This window comes from Neomonachus schauinslandi, chromosome 7 (assembly GCF_002201575.2).
Source record: "Neomonachus schauinslandi chromosome 7, ASM220157v2, whole genome shotgun sequence".
Taxonomy (NCBI): domain Eukaryota; kingdom Metazoa; phylum Chordata; class Mammalia; order Carnivora; family Phocidae; genus Neomonachus; species Neomonachus schauinslandi.
Window position 1 is genome coordinate 28091183 of NC_058409.1, and position 16993 is coordinate 28108175.

General features: G+C 41.9%; 1 protein-coding gene across 1 annotated transcript in view; it reads right to left on the minus strand.

The window, feature by feature from the left end:
* The window catches only part of SPOCK1 (SPARC (osteonectin), cwcv and kazal like domains proteoglycan 1), a 529851-nt gene that overhangs the window by 8753 nt on the left and 504105 nt on the right, over nucleotides 1-16993 (minus strand). Inside the window, exons 7-8 of the mRNA XM_021701920.1 lie at nucleotides 14855-15076; nucleotides 10420-10482 (exon numbers count right to left, since the gene is read on the minus strand). Coding sequence (XP_021557595.1) covers nucleotides 10420-10482; nucleotides 14855-15076 — 285 coding nt within the window. The remainder of the gene's footprint in view (nucleotides 1-10419; nucleotides 10483-14854; nucleotides 15077-16993) is intronic.

Consider the following 16993-nt stretch of genomic DNA (forward strand, 5'->3'; position numbering starts at 1 on the left):
TGAGGTCCATCTGGTCCAATGTATCATTCAAAGCTCTTGTTTCCTTGTTGATTTTCTGCTTAGATGATCTGTCCATTGCTGAGAGTGGAGTATTGAGGTCTCCTACAATTAATGTATTGTTATCGATATGACTCTTTATTTTGGTTAACAGTTGGCTTATGTAGATGGCTGCTCCCATGTTGGGGGCATAGATATTTACAATTGTTAGATCTTCTTGTTGGACAGACCCTTCATGAATGATATAGTGTCCTTCTGTGTCTCTAATTACAGACTTTAGTTTTAAATCTAATTTGTCTGATATAAGAATTGCAACCCCAGCTTTGAGGTCCGCTGGCATGGAAGATGAATCTCCATCCCTTCACTTTCAGCCTGGATGTATCTTTAGATTCAAAATGAGTCTCTTGTAGGCAGCATATGGATGGGTCCTGTCTTTTTATCCAGTCTGCAACCCTGTGCCGTTTTATGGGAGCATTTAGGCCGTTCACGTTGAGAGTGATGATTGAAAGATATGAATTAATTGTCATCATGTCTGTGAAGACATGTATAGATTGTCCCTTTAAATTTTTGTTGTAGATCACTCTTGGGGTCTTTCTTCTTTTATAGAAACCCCCTTAATATTTCTTGCAGGGCTGGCTTAGTGGTCACATATTCTTTCAGTTTCTGCCGGTCATGGAAGCTCTGCATCTCTCCATCCATTCTAAGTGACAGCCTTGCGGGGTAAAGTATTCTTGGCTGCATGTTCTTCTCATTTACTACCCTGAATATGTCTTGCCAGGCCTTTCTGGCTTGCCAGGTCTCTGTGGATAGGTCTGATGTTATTCTGATGTTCCTCCCTCTGTACGTAAGGAATCTCTTCCCCCTAGCTGCCCTTAAGATGGTTTCCTTGGTTCCAAGATTTGCAAGTTTTACTATTACATGCCGGGGTGTTGGCCTGTTTTCCTTGATCTTGGGAGGGGGTCCGCTCTGCCTCTAGGATGCGAATGTTTGTTTCATTCCCCAGATTAGGGAAGTTCTCAGCTATGATTTGCTCAAATACATCTTCTAGTCCTCTCTCTCTCTCCACTCCCTCCGGGATTCCAATTATTCTGACATTGGAATGCTTCATGGTGTCACTTATTTCTCTGACTCTATTTTCATGGATTCTGAGTTGTTTTTCCCTGGCCTCCTCTTTTCCCTTTTTATCTATTATATTCTCTTCCAGGTTGCTTATTCGTTCTTCTGCCTCACTTACCCTAGCTGTTAGATTATCTAGATTGGATTGGATCTCATTGATAGCATTTTTAAGTTCTGCCAATTCAGCTTTCATTTCTGCCCTTAGAGACTCTATGTTGCCATTAATTGATTTCTCCATTCTAGCTACCGTCTTCACAACTGCTACCCTGAATTCCATTTCTGGCATCTTGGTTATATCTGTATCCATTTGTAAATCTGTGGCAGAAGTCACAGTCTCTGAGTCTTTCCTATTTTGGGGGTTCCTCCTCCTAGTCATTCCGTTGATGGGTTTTTGAGGGAATGTATAGAGTCCAAATTATTGACTAGAACCCAGGCAAGATGCACCTGTTTTCTTGGGACCTTAGGGTTGCTGGCCTCTTGTTTTCCCAGCCTGTCTTCTGGGGGAGGGCCCTGCCACGCTGTTACTCAGGCAACCCTGTTTGGGCGGAGTTGCCCTGCCCCCGTGGCGGGGGATGGGCTCAGCGGGTATCAGTTTTCGGGGCTTTTGTTCTCTGGCGGCTTTCCCTGGAGGCTTTCCGCGTCTCTTCCACGAGTCAGAGCAGAAGACACCGCTTCCAACCCTCTGCCTCAGAGCAGAGAGACCACAGTCTGTTCTTCAGTGAGCTCTCCAGGCCACACTGTCTCCGTTTCTGTCCGTGCTGCTATAAACTGCAGCGTCCTGGGTTGTGTGCCCCTCCGCGGCGCCCCAGTCCTGCCTCCAGGTCAGAGCACATCTCTGCCCTTTGTGCTTCTAAAACTGCCAGCCGCTTCCAGTTCACATGCGCGAACCCGCCGCTCCGGGTTTCCGCCCTGGGGGCTGCCCTAAAGTCCTTTCCCCGCTGTTACCGATCTGCAAGTCTGTGCCCCTTCCCCAGCGTGCAAGGGTGTCGCTCACCGGCGATGCAGGATCCCCACGGCCAGGCACCCTCCCGCTGCCGTTTATCCTCCCGATATCTGCCCGCGGAATCACGGCTCCCTGCTTCGTACCTTGAAACTAACTGCCTGCGATATTCTGTTCGTAGAGATCCCGATCTTCTTACATCTCAGGCTGGTTTCGTGGGTGCTCAGAGTGGTCTGGTAGATATCCAGCTCAATTCCAGGGACCAGTTGAAATAGGGTCCCTTACTCCTCTGCCATCTTTCCTTCTCCCCTCGGTTTAAGCTTTAATTGCTTTTCTTTCTCCAGATCCTTTAGGTGTAGGGTTAGGTTGTGTATTTGAAACCTTTCTTATTTCTTGAGAAAGCCTTGTATTGCTATATACTTACTGCATCCCAAAGATTTTGTACACTTGTGTTTTCATTTTCATTTGTTTCCATGAATTTTTTAAATTCTTCTTTAATTTTCTGGTTGACCCATTCATTCTTTAGTAGGATGCTCTTTAGCCTCCATATATTTGAGTTCTTTCCAACTTTCCTCTTGCGATTGAGGTCTAGTTTCAAAGCATTGTGGTCTGAAAATATGCAGGGAATGATCCTGTCTTTTTGTACCGGTTGAGACCTGATTTGTGACCTAGGATGTGATCTATTCTGGAGAATGTTCCATGTGCACTAGAGAAGAATGTGTATTCTGTTGCTTTGGGATGGGATGTTCTGAATATATCTGTGAAGTCCATTTGGTCCAGTGTGTTTAAAGTCTTTATTTCCTTGTTGATCTTTTGCTTAGATTATCTGTCCATTTCAGTGAGGGGGGGGGGTGTTAAAGTCCCCTACTATTATTGCATTGTTGTCAATGTGTTTCTTTGCTTTTGTTATTAATTGGCTTATATAATTGGCTGCTCCCATCTTAGGGGCATAGATATTTACAATTGTTAGATCTTCTTGTTGGATAGACCCTTTACGTAGAATATAGTGTCCCTCCTCATCTCTTATTACAGTCTTTGGTTTAAAATCTAATTGTCTGATATAAGGAATGCCACCCCAGCTTTCTTTTGGTGTCCATTAGCATGGCAAATGGTTTTCCACCCCCTCACTTTCAATCTGGAGGTGTCTTTTGGTCTAAAATGAGTCTCTTGCAGGCAGCATATCGATGGGTCTTGTTTTTTTTTTTTTTTATCCAATCTGATACCCTGTGTCTTTTGATTGGGGCATTTAGCCCATTTACATTCAGGGTAACTATTGAAACATGAATTTAGTGCCATTGTATTGCCTGTAAGGTGACTATTACTGTATATTGTCTGTGTTCCTTTCTGGTCTATGTTGCTTTTAGGCTCTGTCTTTGCTTAGAGGACCCCTTTCAATATTTCTTGTAGGGTTGGTTTTGTGTTTGCAAATTCTTTTAGTTTTTGTTTGTCCTGGAAGTTTTTCTCTCTCCTTCTATTTTCAATGACAGCCTAGCTGGACGTAGTATTCTTGGCTGCATATTTTTCTCGTTTAGTGCTCTGATTATATCATGCCAGTCCTTTCTGGCCTGCCAGGTCTCTGTGGATAGGTCTGTTGCCAATCTAATGCTTCTACCATTGTAGGTTACAGACCTCTTGTCCCGAGATGCTTTCAGGATTTTCTTTTTGTCTCGGAGACTTGTAAGTTTTACTATTAGATGTCGGGGTGTTGACCTATTTTTATTGATTTTTGAGGGTGGTTCTCTGTGCCTCCTGGATTTTGATGCCTGTTTCCTTCCCCAAATTAGGGAAGTTCTCTGCTATAATTTGCTCCAATGTACCTTCTGCCCCTCTCTCTCTTTCTTCTTCTTCTGGGATCCCAGTTATTCTAATAGTATTTTGTCTTATGGTATCACTTAATTCTTGAATTCTGCCCTTGTGATCCAGTACTTGTTTATTTCTCTTTTTCTCAGCTTCTTTATTCTCCATCATTTGGTCTTCTATATCACTAAATCTCTCTTCTGCCTCATTTATCCTAGCGGTTAGAGCCCCCGTTTTTGATTGTACCTCATTAATAGCCTTTTTGATCTCGCCTTGGTTAGATTTTAGTTCTTTATTTCTCCAGAAAGGGATTCTCTAGTATCTTCCATGCTTTTTTCAAGCCCAGCTAGTATCTTTATAATCGTCATTCTGAACTCTAGTTCTACCATCTTACTAATGTCCATATTGATTAGGTCCCTGGCAGTCAGTACTGCCACTTGTTCTTTTTTTTGAGGTTTTTCTGTCTTGTCATTTTGTCCAGAGGAGAATAGATGAATGACAGATCAAAATGCTAAAAGGGTAAGAATGACCCCAGAAAAATATACACTAAATAAATCAGAGGAGACCTGAAACCAGGGGGAAAAGAAAGGGAAAGGAAAAAAAAATATGATCATGCTGGTGAATAGATCAGAGCCACACACTAGATTTTGGGTGTATTTTGGTCTGTTAGAAGAAACTGCCTCCCAAAATTTTAAAGAATGAAAAACTTATATATATACAAAAATAAGGGTAAATACGATGAAGGGATGGAATATGACTGTAAAGATGAAAATTATAAAAGATTTTATAAAAGGATTTTATAAGAAGTTGGTTGAAAAAAGAAAGAAGAAAAATGTGATCAGGCAGGAGACTAGAACAAAGCCATACACTGGAAATTTAGGGTATATTTTGGTCTGTTAGAAGAAACTGTTTCCCGAAATTTTAAAGAGAAAAAAACTTATACAAAAAATGTTAACTACAATGAAGGGATAGAATATGACTCTAAAAATGAAAATCGAAAAAGATTTTTTTAAAAAGGGATTGATAAGATGTTGGTTGAAAAAGGGAAAAAGAAGAATTCACAAAAAATAGAAAAAAATAAAGAAAATTTAAACAGTTGAAAGACTAAAGAATTATGGGAAAAAAGCCATGAATTCTATGTGCAGTATTCCCCTAGTGCTGGAGTTCTGCCGTTCTCATTGATCGGTAAACTTGGTCTTGGCGGGCTGTTCTGGCTGATCTTCTGGGGGAGGGGCCTGTTGCCATGGTTCTCAGATGTCCTTTGCCGGAGGTGGAATTGCCCCGCCCTTGCCTGTCTGGGCTAAGTAATCTGCTCGGGTTTGCTCTCGGGAGCTTTTGTTCCCTGCAAGCTTTCCGTGCAGCTTTGGAGGATGAGTGTGAAAATGGTGGCCTCCCAATCTCCACCCTAGAGGAGCTGAGAACTCGAGGCCCCATTCCTCAGTGAGCCCCCAGAGAAAAGCAGTCAGTCACTCCCGTCTCCCCAGTCTCCGGCCGCACTCCGTGCTCACCCGGCCTGTGACTGAGCGTTTCTCTCTGGCGCACGACGCTGTGTGGAGTCTCCAAACCCAGCAGATCCCTGTGGTGCACTCCCGCACTGCTCCTCCCGGGGGAGGAAGGGGAGTCTCCCCTGATCTGCCACTTATTGGGTCCCTGCTGGAGCAGTGGCCCAGCTGTGCTGTGGATCACGGGTTATGGCAACCCCAAGCTGAGAGCCCACTCCTTGGCTCCATCTCTGCAGCTGGCTTCCCTGCTCTGATACCTGGGAGCTCTGCCACAGTCAGGCACCCCCGGTCTTCCTGTGACCCTGAGGGTCCTGAGACCACACTGTCCCGCGAGGGTTCCACCCCTGCTTAGCCACTGGAGCGACGTCCCTCAGTGGAGCAGACTTCTATAAGTTCCGATTTTGTGCTCTTTGGCTTTATCACTTGCTAGAAGTGGCCGACGGAGGCCCCTCCCCCGCTATCCTCCCGAATATCGCCTTGCATTCACGTCTCTGCACATCCTACCTTCCAGAAAGTGGTCGCTTTTCTACTCAGAGAGTTGCTGCTATTCTTTGATCCCCTGTTGATTTCATAGGTGTTCAGAATGAATTCCTGGGACCAGACGAAATTTAGGTCTCCTACTCCTTCGCCATCTTGCTCCTCTGGATTATATGGTAGTTCTATTTTAAATTTTTTGTTGAACCTCCATACCTCTTTCCATAGTGGCTGTACCAGTTTGCATTCCCATCAACAGTGCACAAGGCTTCCCTTTTCTCTGTGACCTCGCCAGCATTTGTTGTCATTGTTGCTTTGATGATAGTCACTGTAGCAGGTGTGGGGTGGTATCTCATTGTGGTTTTGATTTGCATTTCTGTAATGATTAATGATGTAGAGCGTCTTTTGCTGTACCTGATGGCCATCTGTATGTTTTCTTTAGACAAATGTCCATTCTAGGGTGCTTGGGTGGCTCAGTTGGTTAAGTGTCTGACTCATGGTTTCTGCTCAGGTCATGATCTCATGGGTGGTGAGATCAAGTCTGCATCAGGCTTTGTGCTAAGTAGAGAGTCTGCTTGAAGGTTCTCTCCCTCTTCCTACTCCCTTTCTCTCTCAATAAATAAATAAATCTTTAAAAAAATAATGTCTATTCAGATATTCTACCCATCTTTAAATCAGATTTTTTTTTTTTTTTTGCTGTTGAATTGTGTGAGTTCTTTATACATTTTGGATATTAATCCCTTATCACATGCATGGTTTGCAAATATTTTTTTTCTCATTCGGTAGGTTTTCTTTTGCTGTGCAACCAATCCAAAAAATCATTGCCAAGGCCCAGCTTTTTCCCTGTGTTATCTTTTAGAGTTTTATGGTTTCCATTCTTACATTTAAGTCTTTAATCCATTTCAAATTTATCTTATACCACTCATAAAAATTGAGATCTAGTTTCAATCTTTTATATATAAATATTCAATTTTACCAACACCATTTATTTAAGGGACTGTCTTTTCTCCAGTGAGTGTTCTTGGCTCCCTTACCAAATATTAGTTGACCTTATATACATGAATTTATGATGGGACTCTTGATTGTTTCCTTGATCTTTCTGTTTTTATGCCACCATGCCATTTTGATGACTATACCTTGATAATATAGCTTGAAATCAGGAAGTGTGATGTCTCCTACTTTGTTCTTCTTTCTCAGGATTGCTTTGGCTATTTGAGGTCCTTTGTGGTTCTGTATGAATTTTAGGATTGTTACTTCTACCTCTGCAAAAATTTCCATTGGACTTTTGATAGGTATAGCAATTAATTTGTAGATGGCTTTGGGTACTATGGATATTTTAACAATATTAACTCTTCTGATCCATGAACATGGGATTCCTTTCAATTTGTGTTGTTTTTGATTTATTTCATCAGTGTCATATAGTTTCCAGTGTATAGATCTTTCACTTCCTTGGTTAAAACATACCAGCTACAAACAAAATCTTACTTCCTCCTTTCCAACTTGGATGCCTTTTGTTTCTCTTCTTGCCTGATTGTACTGGCTAGGACTTCCAGTACTATGCTGAATAGGAGTATTAAGAGTGGGTACCTTTGTCTTAGTCTTGACCTTAGAGGAAAAGCTTTCAACCTTTCACCATTGCGTATGATGTTGGTTGTTGTATGGGGCATTTTTCCTTTTATACCTAATTTGTGTTGAGTTTTTAAAAATCATAAATGGATGTTGAATTTTGTCAAATGTATTTTCTGCATCTATTCAGATACCACATTCTATTATTTTGAATCATCCTTACATCTCAGGGTTAAATCCCATTTGATCATGGTAAATGATCCTTTCAATGTACTCCTGAATTTGGTTTATACCTGGAAACATCTTAGAAAAGCAAATACATGGGCCCCACCCCAGATCTGCTGAATCAGAAACTTTGAGAGAAAGGCCTAGCAAACTGTTTTAATAAACCCTCCAAGTGATTCTAATGCTGAAATTTGAAAACCACAAGTGTCCTATAGCTGAAGTTACAATTCATAACAGTATTTGAGCTTTTCCTACTGCCAATTTCATGGATTTTTTCCTATAAAGCTTCTTAATTAAAACATTTACTGTTTTTTTTTTTAATGCATCTGAAGGTAAGTTTCATTTGGTATACAAAACTTTTACTTCTAAATGTTTTGTACTTTTTATTTCATTTTTGATATTCTCCCCCCTCTGTGTATGGGGTTTAGGTAAATAATCTAATTGTGTTTTAGCAAGTGAATTTAATCTGTGATTGATAGGTTTTGGGGGATTGTTTATTGTGTTTGAAAAGACAATACATTCCATGCTTAGTACAGGAATACATATATATGAATGCTAATTAATCATGTTATTCATTTCGTCTACTTAAGCTAAGTTTCAAGAGGTATGTTATGTGTCCAATTACAGTTACACATGCTCTTCTTTTTCCCCCTTTCCTGATTTTTGTTGAAATGATCAAGTTTTTTAGGTCCATCTTTTTTTGTATAGTTTTGACAACAATATATTCTTGTTATATCTTTCTCTGGGGAAATTCAATAATAAGGTTTCAAGTTAATCTAGGAAAGCTTGCCACCTTTTATTCTCACTGTCCCCAAAAGTCTAAAATTTTAATCCTTGCTTGCTATAGAACATTTCTATAGGTCATATTGTCTTGTTTCTTTTCTATAGAGTAAATTCTTTGGTGATATTTTAGCAAGTCTGGGGCTAGTAAACTTAACGTATGGTTTGAGAATACCTCTGTATGAGTGTTTCACAACTGCGTGCTCATCTTCTATAGGAAAATACTCCTGTGACCAGAGTAGTAACACTGATGTGAAGACAAAGGTCTTTGAGTACTAGACTCCAGAAAGAAGTGTAGCATGGGAGGCCATGGTTTTGCTATTCTGAACTGGATTTAACCTCAGATCCTACTGATTATGGCAACGACTCCTCATCACACTGCTCCCCAGGCTATTCTCTCAAATAGATAACCATAGAAAATCATTCCTAAATGGCAGGTAAATGTGCTTGTGCCAGAGTTGGACGCACGATCTCAGCCAGTGCACAGCGGGAGAAGAGGATTCCCATGATGAAAAGGCAGAGAGATTTGTGAACAGATTCTCAATCAAAGTCTGCAAAGGAGAACTACTACTAGAAAGGTGAGGAAATACTGATCCTTCTCCTTGAGCTGCAGTTGGAAAACAGTAGCACTTTACAAACAACAACAAACATACATACTGGACTTAGCCTCAGGTAGGTAAGAAGCAGGTGTTGCTCTAAATCTATAATGTACTAGAATTCCTAAGTAGGCTGTAATTATAACTGATTGGAGGTTGTTGGTGCTTGCTTTATTTTTTAAACTCAAAAATGCCCCTGAAAATTGCCCCATGAAAAGAAGAATGTGCAAGAAGGTCAATGATATGACTCAGCCAGAGTGATCTCCATATGTGGGGAGAGGTGATAAAGATTCATGATAGGACAAAGACAGGCACTTCATTCGGGTGAGGTAGGGAAAATGGAAGATGACTTATAAATGTCTCATTCATTATTAAATAATGAAGCACCCAGAAGATAGCCAATGAAAATAAAATTTTAAAAATAGATTTATACTAATTCTATACCTGTGCACCTTAGGTACATCACTCAAATCCCAAGTAACGCAGCATAGGAGGGAGCCAGCCAGTTTGCCTTCACACCAGAAAGATGCCTTTGTCTTTTTAGAACCTAGGTCCACACAGATCATTTCTGAGTTGAACAGGGGGCATTATCAGAAGTGAAACATCTGAGGCGAGCCAATGAATAGAATAACTTTCAAAAGTAGAAGAAAGAGCATCTAGGTATTCTGAGGTGACCCAAAAAGCAGTGGAGGAGAACCTGCCAGAGTTCACAGACTGCCTACTTTTGACAGTCCAGTCTACAGAAAACTTGTCCATTTTCTTCCAGTAAATAGCTACACGTCTGAAACGGCAAGCTACTTAGGCAACGGACCTGCTTCTTACAGCTTAACAAGAATAATTCTGAATTGGGGTATTGCACCTCTCTTTTTAAAAAGCAAGTAAAGCAACACAGACTCCTTTTTTGGCCAACAAATGAGCTTTAGCACTCTCTGCAATGGCTTGGTCTGAATGCCCTGACGGCCCCTGAGCGCTGGAGGAAGAGAACATGCAGCTGCAAGGGAGCACTTCAACAAGCCAGCATTTGTTACCTCTACCTCAGCCACAGACTGGCATGTCCAGGAGAAAAACACAGGTCTCATTCAGAGAGAGAAATGTATATGCTTTCCTCTGTGGATTATTATGCACACTCAAGTCTTTGAACCCAAGATATCTTATAAATACAGAAGAGGGTGCAGCCCGTCTTCCTCCTTGAATGGACAACTTGGTCTGTAAAGCTCAAGTAAGGGAGGGGCTAGCCGTAGACATGGTGCTGGGTTCCCGCCCACTAGTCCCAGGCTAAGGGAGGAGGCAGCGATTCTAAAATTACGCCTGGCCAGCCGTCTGGGGATGAAGCGACACATTTCTTTCAGGAAACACTGAAACCATTGCTGTGGCTCAATAATAGTTTAATTAGTTGTTTAAATGAGTAACAAGAAATTGTACTTACCCAACAGGCTTTTCCCCTTGCTCAGCTTCTGAATCCTGTTCATTTCATTCTGGCAAGGGAGACCTAAAAAATCATTTATGAAAGTCAGTCTCCAGATGGTGGTGCAGGACATAATCTCTAATGATTGGCTTCACTCTTGACGTGAAATGTACACAGTGACACACCTGGGACTGGAATTACTCCATATGCTGTTTGTTATTATACAGCAAAACAAATTCAGGCTATTAGTGTTACTAAATAAAAATCTTACACTGTGGGGTACTTAAATAGTATTTGGGGGCTACTTGCATTGTAATTTTTCTGCCCACCCTCAATGGAAGCAAATGTTAGGTGCCAACTAGGTGATCTGGTAATAGACATTTTAATCAGCTGAGAACCGAACCAGGACCAAAGATTCCTAGTGGTTAAATGTTCTGAATGCCCATATGCGAGCAACTAACCAGAGGGAAGGTGACAAATACTTCATGTACCCCAGGTCTTGCTGCAGGAGACAAAGAGGATTAGAATAGCTACTTTCGACCTTCTGGCTCACTACCCCAGGAAAGTACAACACACGCCTCAAGGGACAACTATGAAGCTATCTGAGATACGTAGAGAAGCAGTGAATGGAGAAAAGGGAAACCTTAACTCTCAGCTCTGCCACCTCATAGCTGAATGCTTTGGGCAAGTCTCTCTCTCAGCCTCCAAGTCTCCAATTGTAATAAGGACTGATGGCTAAGTAGGGCAGATGGGAGTGTGGTTCTCCTGTCTCCCGAGAACTTACTCCATTCTGAGCTTAAAGCAAGATGGCCTCCCCCATCTTGAGTGTCACCATGAGTTGGCTGGGGGAGGCTCTACCATGTGCTCAAGGGCCTTACACTACTTCTGTCCAAGCAACTTTGGGGCCTGTAGTAAATACCCAAGTACCTCTTTACATCTGTTACCCTGTGCGTTGCACACTACCCTGTTTTGCTAGAAGAGCTAACAAATTTGTTCAGTTCTGGGTTTAAGGTGCCTTCTGAGTATAGGAGAAAGATGCCAATTGAAGACAAGCAAGGAAAATGGAAATTAATTCCATCTTTGACGATTAAAGGTAGCATTTACTAGGACACACGTACCAGAAAATGTTCTAGAACTTTGTCATACTCTTTACAACAACCCCACAAAGTAGGTACCATTATTCCTCTTTTGCAAGTGGAAAGGGTCATTTTTGTGTGAAACCATACACATTTGGAAGACTATTCCAAGACAGCACGAGTCACCTTCATTCACACGTTCCTCAAAATGTCCCACGGTAATTGTAAAAATTCTACTTCTATCATGCTGAGACGTACTAGAAAGTGCTGCAAGAAAAAGTCTAGAGCGAGACCAAATGCCAGGTTAAGAATTCTAACAGAAAAAAAAAATGCTGGCTGCTGAGCAGAGACAAGAGTTACTCCTTGACAAAATTAAACACTGAAATAAATGAAGTTTGTTTCTGAAGCAGAAGTCAGGTGTAACATCCATGTTACTGATACTCCTATGGGAAGACTAATCAAATGGAACCAGAGTTTTAATTCCACAGCTTAAAGATGCATGACATCTGTCCCCGGGAAAAGAATTAGCATGGGTTCCCATTATTGTATAGCTAAGCCGAGTGCTAGGAGAATCATATTTAAAGATAGATAGCAGTATAAGAACCTCTGGCTCTAAGACGTTTATACTTAGCATCTTTGTTTCTGTATTAAAAATAAAAGCAAACAGCAATATTTGCAAATATTCAAGTTTTCTTTCAAGGAATATAATTCCAGTGAGAATTTTTGAAAAAAAGTTCTAAAACCCAAACAGAAAATGAAAGAAAAATGTGCTCTCAAAATTTTGGGGGGCCTAGGAGGTGCTCAGAGCCTTAATTGTAGAATATCTACACATTTATCCTAGTAAAAATACCATGTATGGAATACCTATGGTCTAGAGCAAAACGAGGGGCCTTGGAAAAAATTTTAGCCTTGACACATTAATAAACAGGAAATAATGAAGACATGTGGAGAGCAAACAGAATTCCCAGGACTGGTTCTGGGTCAGGGAGGGAGGTGGTGGGAACCCAACAAAAAATAAAGCAGCTTACTTGAGGGAAATGCAGAAAATGAGAAACAACTACAACAAATTGACTTTGATTGTACTTGGCTCAACTTCTCCTACCTAGATGGGTTCTGGCCTCCTTCAGCCGTTGCTCAAAGGATGGCCCACCCAGGGAATCCACCTAGTGCGGTGACCACCTCTGTCCTCTAGTAAGCCTCACCCTCAGGGTCCCGGCGTTCACACCTCTGAGGGAGGCATGAGCACTGAGGCTTTGCTTACTTAGGTTAAGCCTGAACCCTGGCTAGAGTCACAGGAGATTATATGGACTCAAGCCCAAAGCCATCTTAGTACTCAGTACTGGATCACTCCAAGTATTTTTATTAAGATAAGAACATGGCTATTATTCAACACTAATTTGGAAGTACCAGCTGATAGGATGAGAAAAGAGATGAGATAGATATAAAAACAGAAAAAGAAAAAAAACGATTACTTTGCAGAGGATAAAAAATCAAAGGAAACCAACCAGAATAATTATTACAAACAAAAGGAGAATTTAGTAAGGGGGCTGCAAACAAAATGAATCATGAAACAACCACCAGCAAGGAAATATAATAGAGAGAAAATCTTAAACAAACAAAACTTAAAAAGGTAACTCCGTTGGTTAATAGATGCTGTTCTAGAATCAAAGGATTCAATATTACATAGCTATCAGTTCTCTCTAGATTAATAAGACGTGTAACAATAAGCATAAGAACATCCAGGAAAATTCTGAAAGATTAGTGGCAGGAGAGGAGGGCCCCACTAGATGTAGGAATAGACAGATACAGATGAAGAAGTTTTATATACAATAGAGGAAGCATTCAAATTAGAGGAGGATGATGGGTTAGTCTATAAATGACAGAAAGATGACTGAACAACCCTCTCCAGGGGTGGGGGTGGGGGTAGGGTCTGGGACGCCACCTGACCACACACCGAAAAAATCTGAAGTGATACAAGATTTCAATAGACAACCAACCAACCAAAAGGTACTGATGAAAACACAAACACAAGAGAATTGCTTTAGTATTTCATGGTACAAAATACCTTTCTAAGCTTAATGTAAGCCCTATGGCTTCTGAAAAACCATAAAAGATGGAGAAACTTTACATTGCTAAATTGAAAAATTTCTTCCTAGCAAAAATGCACCAAGTCACAGTTGGGGAAAAAAAATATTTGCAACACATGTGACCAGAACAGTACTAATATCCTCCACTTAGGGAAAATTCCTAAAAACACACCAAAAATGACACCACAGAGAACTAGGTATTCTTGGTAAGAGTAAAAATTAGTACAACCATTTTGGAAGGCAAATTGGAAATAATACTTATATTAAAAATGCACATGCCCTACAACCAGTGATTCTGCTTTTAGGAATGTATCTTGTAGTCCTACCAACAGATACATGTACTTGACACTGGGTGCCCTTTTGCAATGCCTACATTTTCTGCTGTGTGTACAGTGACTCTGAGCGCATGGAGGAATAGACACACACATAATTTTTTAAAACTATAATATTTGTAGCCATCTTCCGTTCCTGGGTTCTCCCGGCCATGCTTGGAGTAGATTATCCATGATCCCTGACTCCTGCTGAACCAGCTTTGGGATGTGGGACTGGAATTCAGATACAAGCCACTCTCTGCTAGTCCAACTAGCTGTGAATCACCACACTTGGGTGCACAAGCCCAGGAAGCTAAGACAGAAGAAGGAAACTCAGACCATGTGGCCCCTCCCGGAGACTCAGAGCTCCTGCCTCTGGATTCCTGAGAGGCTGTAGGCAACTCTCTCGTCTGACTTGCCATGACATGAGATGCTCCTGTATTCTTTCCACATACTCCTCCTCCTCCTCAAAAAGTGAGCTGGAGTTTATAACCAAAATATCCTTGCCTAGGAGATTCAGGATAAACCCATGTTTACCCCAGAGAAGCTGACAAGAGGCTTTCTCCAAGGGGAACATGGAGAATTCATGTGACAAGGAGCATTACGGTATTTGTCCATTTGTACAGTATTTCTCACATAAAGGATCTCACAGTGACGTTGGCAATGATGTAGCAAAGGTTTCTACACCCATTTTACAGATGTAAAAGCTGAGGCACGTGATGATTAAGAGATTTTCCCCAAGGGAGAGTGAGGTAATGGGCCCTTTCAGTATGCTTTTGGATCTTCTAATATACAATGATAAAAATAAAATGAGAAGAAAAGAGCCTTTGCATCTGCCATTCTATCAGCTGACTGCTTTATTCTCTAGCTGTGTTCTTTGGCCTGCTGACCTCCACCTGCCTCTCTAGTGTTTGATACGCAGGCCTTCGGTGCCCAGTGTGGCTGCCCTGAGTGTGGGACCCCCCACCTTCCCCTGCCTCACCTCCAGGCTTCTGGAAGCAGTAGCACCATTCGTTGTTGGAGAGCTTGCCATCCTTGAAGGAGTCACAGGAGTTGAAAAGAGGCTTGATACAGGGCTCATACTTATCCAGGTAGATGGCATTGATCTCTGAGTGGTCAAGCAGGAGGTCATAGTTCATGTCCAACTTGTTGAACATCCAGCCCAGGGAGTCCTTGCAGATGGGCAGGATGCTGGTGTCAAATCCTGCAGAGAAAAGGGTGCATCTCAGCGGCCACCAAGCCTGGTCTGGCCCCACCCAAGAGGAGGCCCAGGGCCCACACCACCCGCTCCCCTACTGAGGCATGGGGGGTTAAATAAAATAATTTAAAATGCTCTTAAACAGAAATCAGCGTTTGAGAAAAGTATGTCCCAAAGGGACAAACTCCCCAACACTAATTTATCTGGGATGTAAATACAAGTTTTCATTTACCAGACTTGCTTAAAATAGGGTATGACCAAAAGGAAGAGTACAAACATGGTGAGTAAAAGGAAAAACTTGTGATTCTGCAAACTACACTTTTTTTTTTTAAATCATTTTTTTTTTAAAGATTTTATTTATTTATTTGACAGAGAGAGACACAGCGAGAGAGGGAACACAAGCAGGGGGAGTGGGAGAGGGAGAAGCAGGCCTCCCGCGGAGCAGGGAGCCCGACGCGGGGCTCGATCCCAGGACTCTGGGACCATGACCCGAGCCGAAGGCAGTTGCTCAACAACTGAGCCACCCAGGCGCCCCTGCAAACTACACTTTTATATTTAGGGGAAAATATCTGAAACACCAAAACAAAAGAAACTATTGTAAAAAAAGATGGCAGTGAAATGAAACTATATAGCACAATCCAGAAGCACTGATTATGTCCCAAAGGACTGTTAAATCCAAGCCGTCTGAACCTTAATGGGAAAACAAGCCAGGTTCCTGCCTCTATTCCCCATTCTTCTTTTCTGCAGTCCCCTAAAGAGATACAGGATATGGAATCCAAACTGACTCAGACAATAATTTCTTTCTTATTTCCCTGGGGGAGGAGGGGTAGTTTTCTTAAAGAATTATTTGTTTCCACAATGGAACTGTACGCACTAGAATAATAATACTTTGCTTAACACTCAGGATATTGAGTCTACTGTAGACAACCCCCAGAGAAGGCCTGCCCCAAATCTAAAATTGGTCTTTCTTTCAGAATCAAAAGCACTATGCAATTTCAAATTGTTCCATTAGCTGGATTTGTAGAAGTGGTTTTATTTTCCCAGGAAAATTACTGTAAAAGTTCATTTTTCTGTTATTTAAGGTAGTCCTCTAAGCACCTTATTTTTAATTATCTCACTGAATCCTTCTAAAGAGTCCTCTAAAATGCTGTATGCCTTCTACTTTACAGATGGGCAGGGGGGTGGGGGGGTAAAGCTCAAGGCTTAAGTGACTTGTTCAAGATCCTATAATTGTGGAGCTGGGCTTCTAAGGCAGGTGGTCCAGGCCTGAGTCTATATTCTCAATCCCTTTTCTCCCGGGGCTGCCTGTGCCTCACGTGATCCTCTTACCTTGAGGACATCCAGCTGGCTTAGGGACCATGCTTGAGGATGGGCAGTGCAAGGGGGGATACAGCAGCCACATCTGAGGCCCTGATGGGGTTGACTGCCCACTCCCTGCTCAGCGGGTTGCTGTGTGCATGACCAACCCCTGCTTGGAGAATGTGAGACAGAGCAAAAGGCACCCACCCTTTTAAAAGCCTTGGTTTTCTACAAAAGGGTCTTTACTGTCCAGAAACCAGTGAAGTAAGTATAGCACCTCCACCTCTGAGCTCTTCCAGAACCCTCTGCTTCCCCTTACTGTCAGTTCATGTTCATCAGATGCTAAGCAACTCGAGGGCAAAGAATGTGTTCAGTAGCCTCTGCCAGGGCAGGCAGGTAATAGGTGCTCAGTAAAAGCATGTGTTGAGAGAAGTTCTCTAGCTGCTGCAGAGTTTGGCCCTTCAAACATAAAAATCAGCTTTTAAATTTATTCCCATTGACACCTTATAACATGTCTTAGAAAACATCCCCCTTCTCAAGAGAGACTAGGGGACATAATGGGGCCTCTTCTTTGAAGGTCATGATTGAACCATCTCTATGATGGGGATGTCCTTAGGGGCTGCT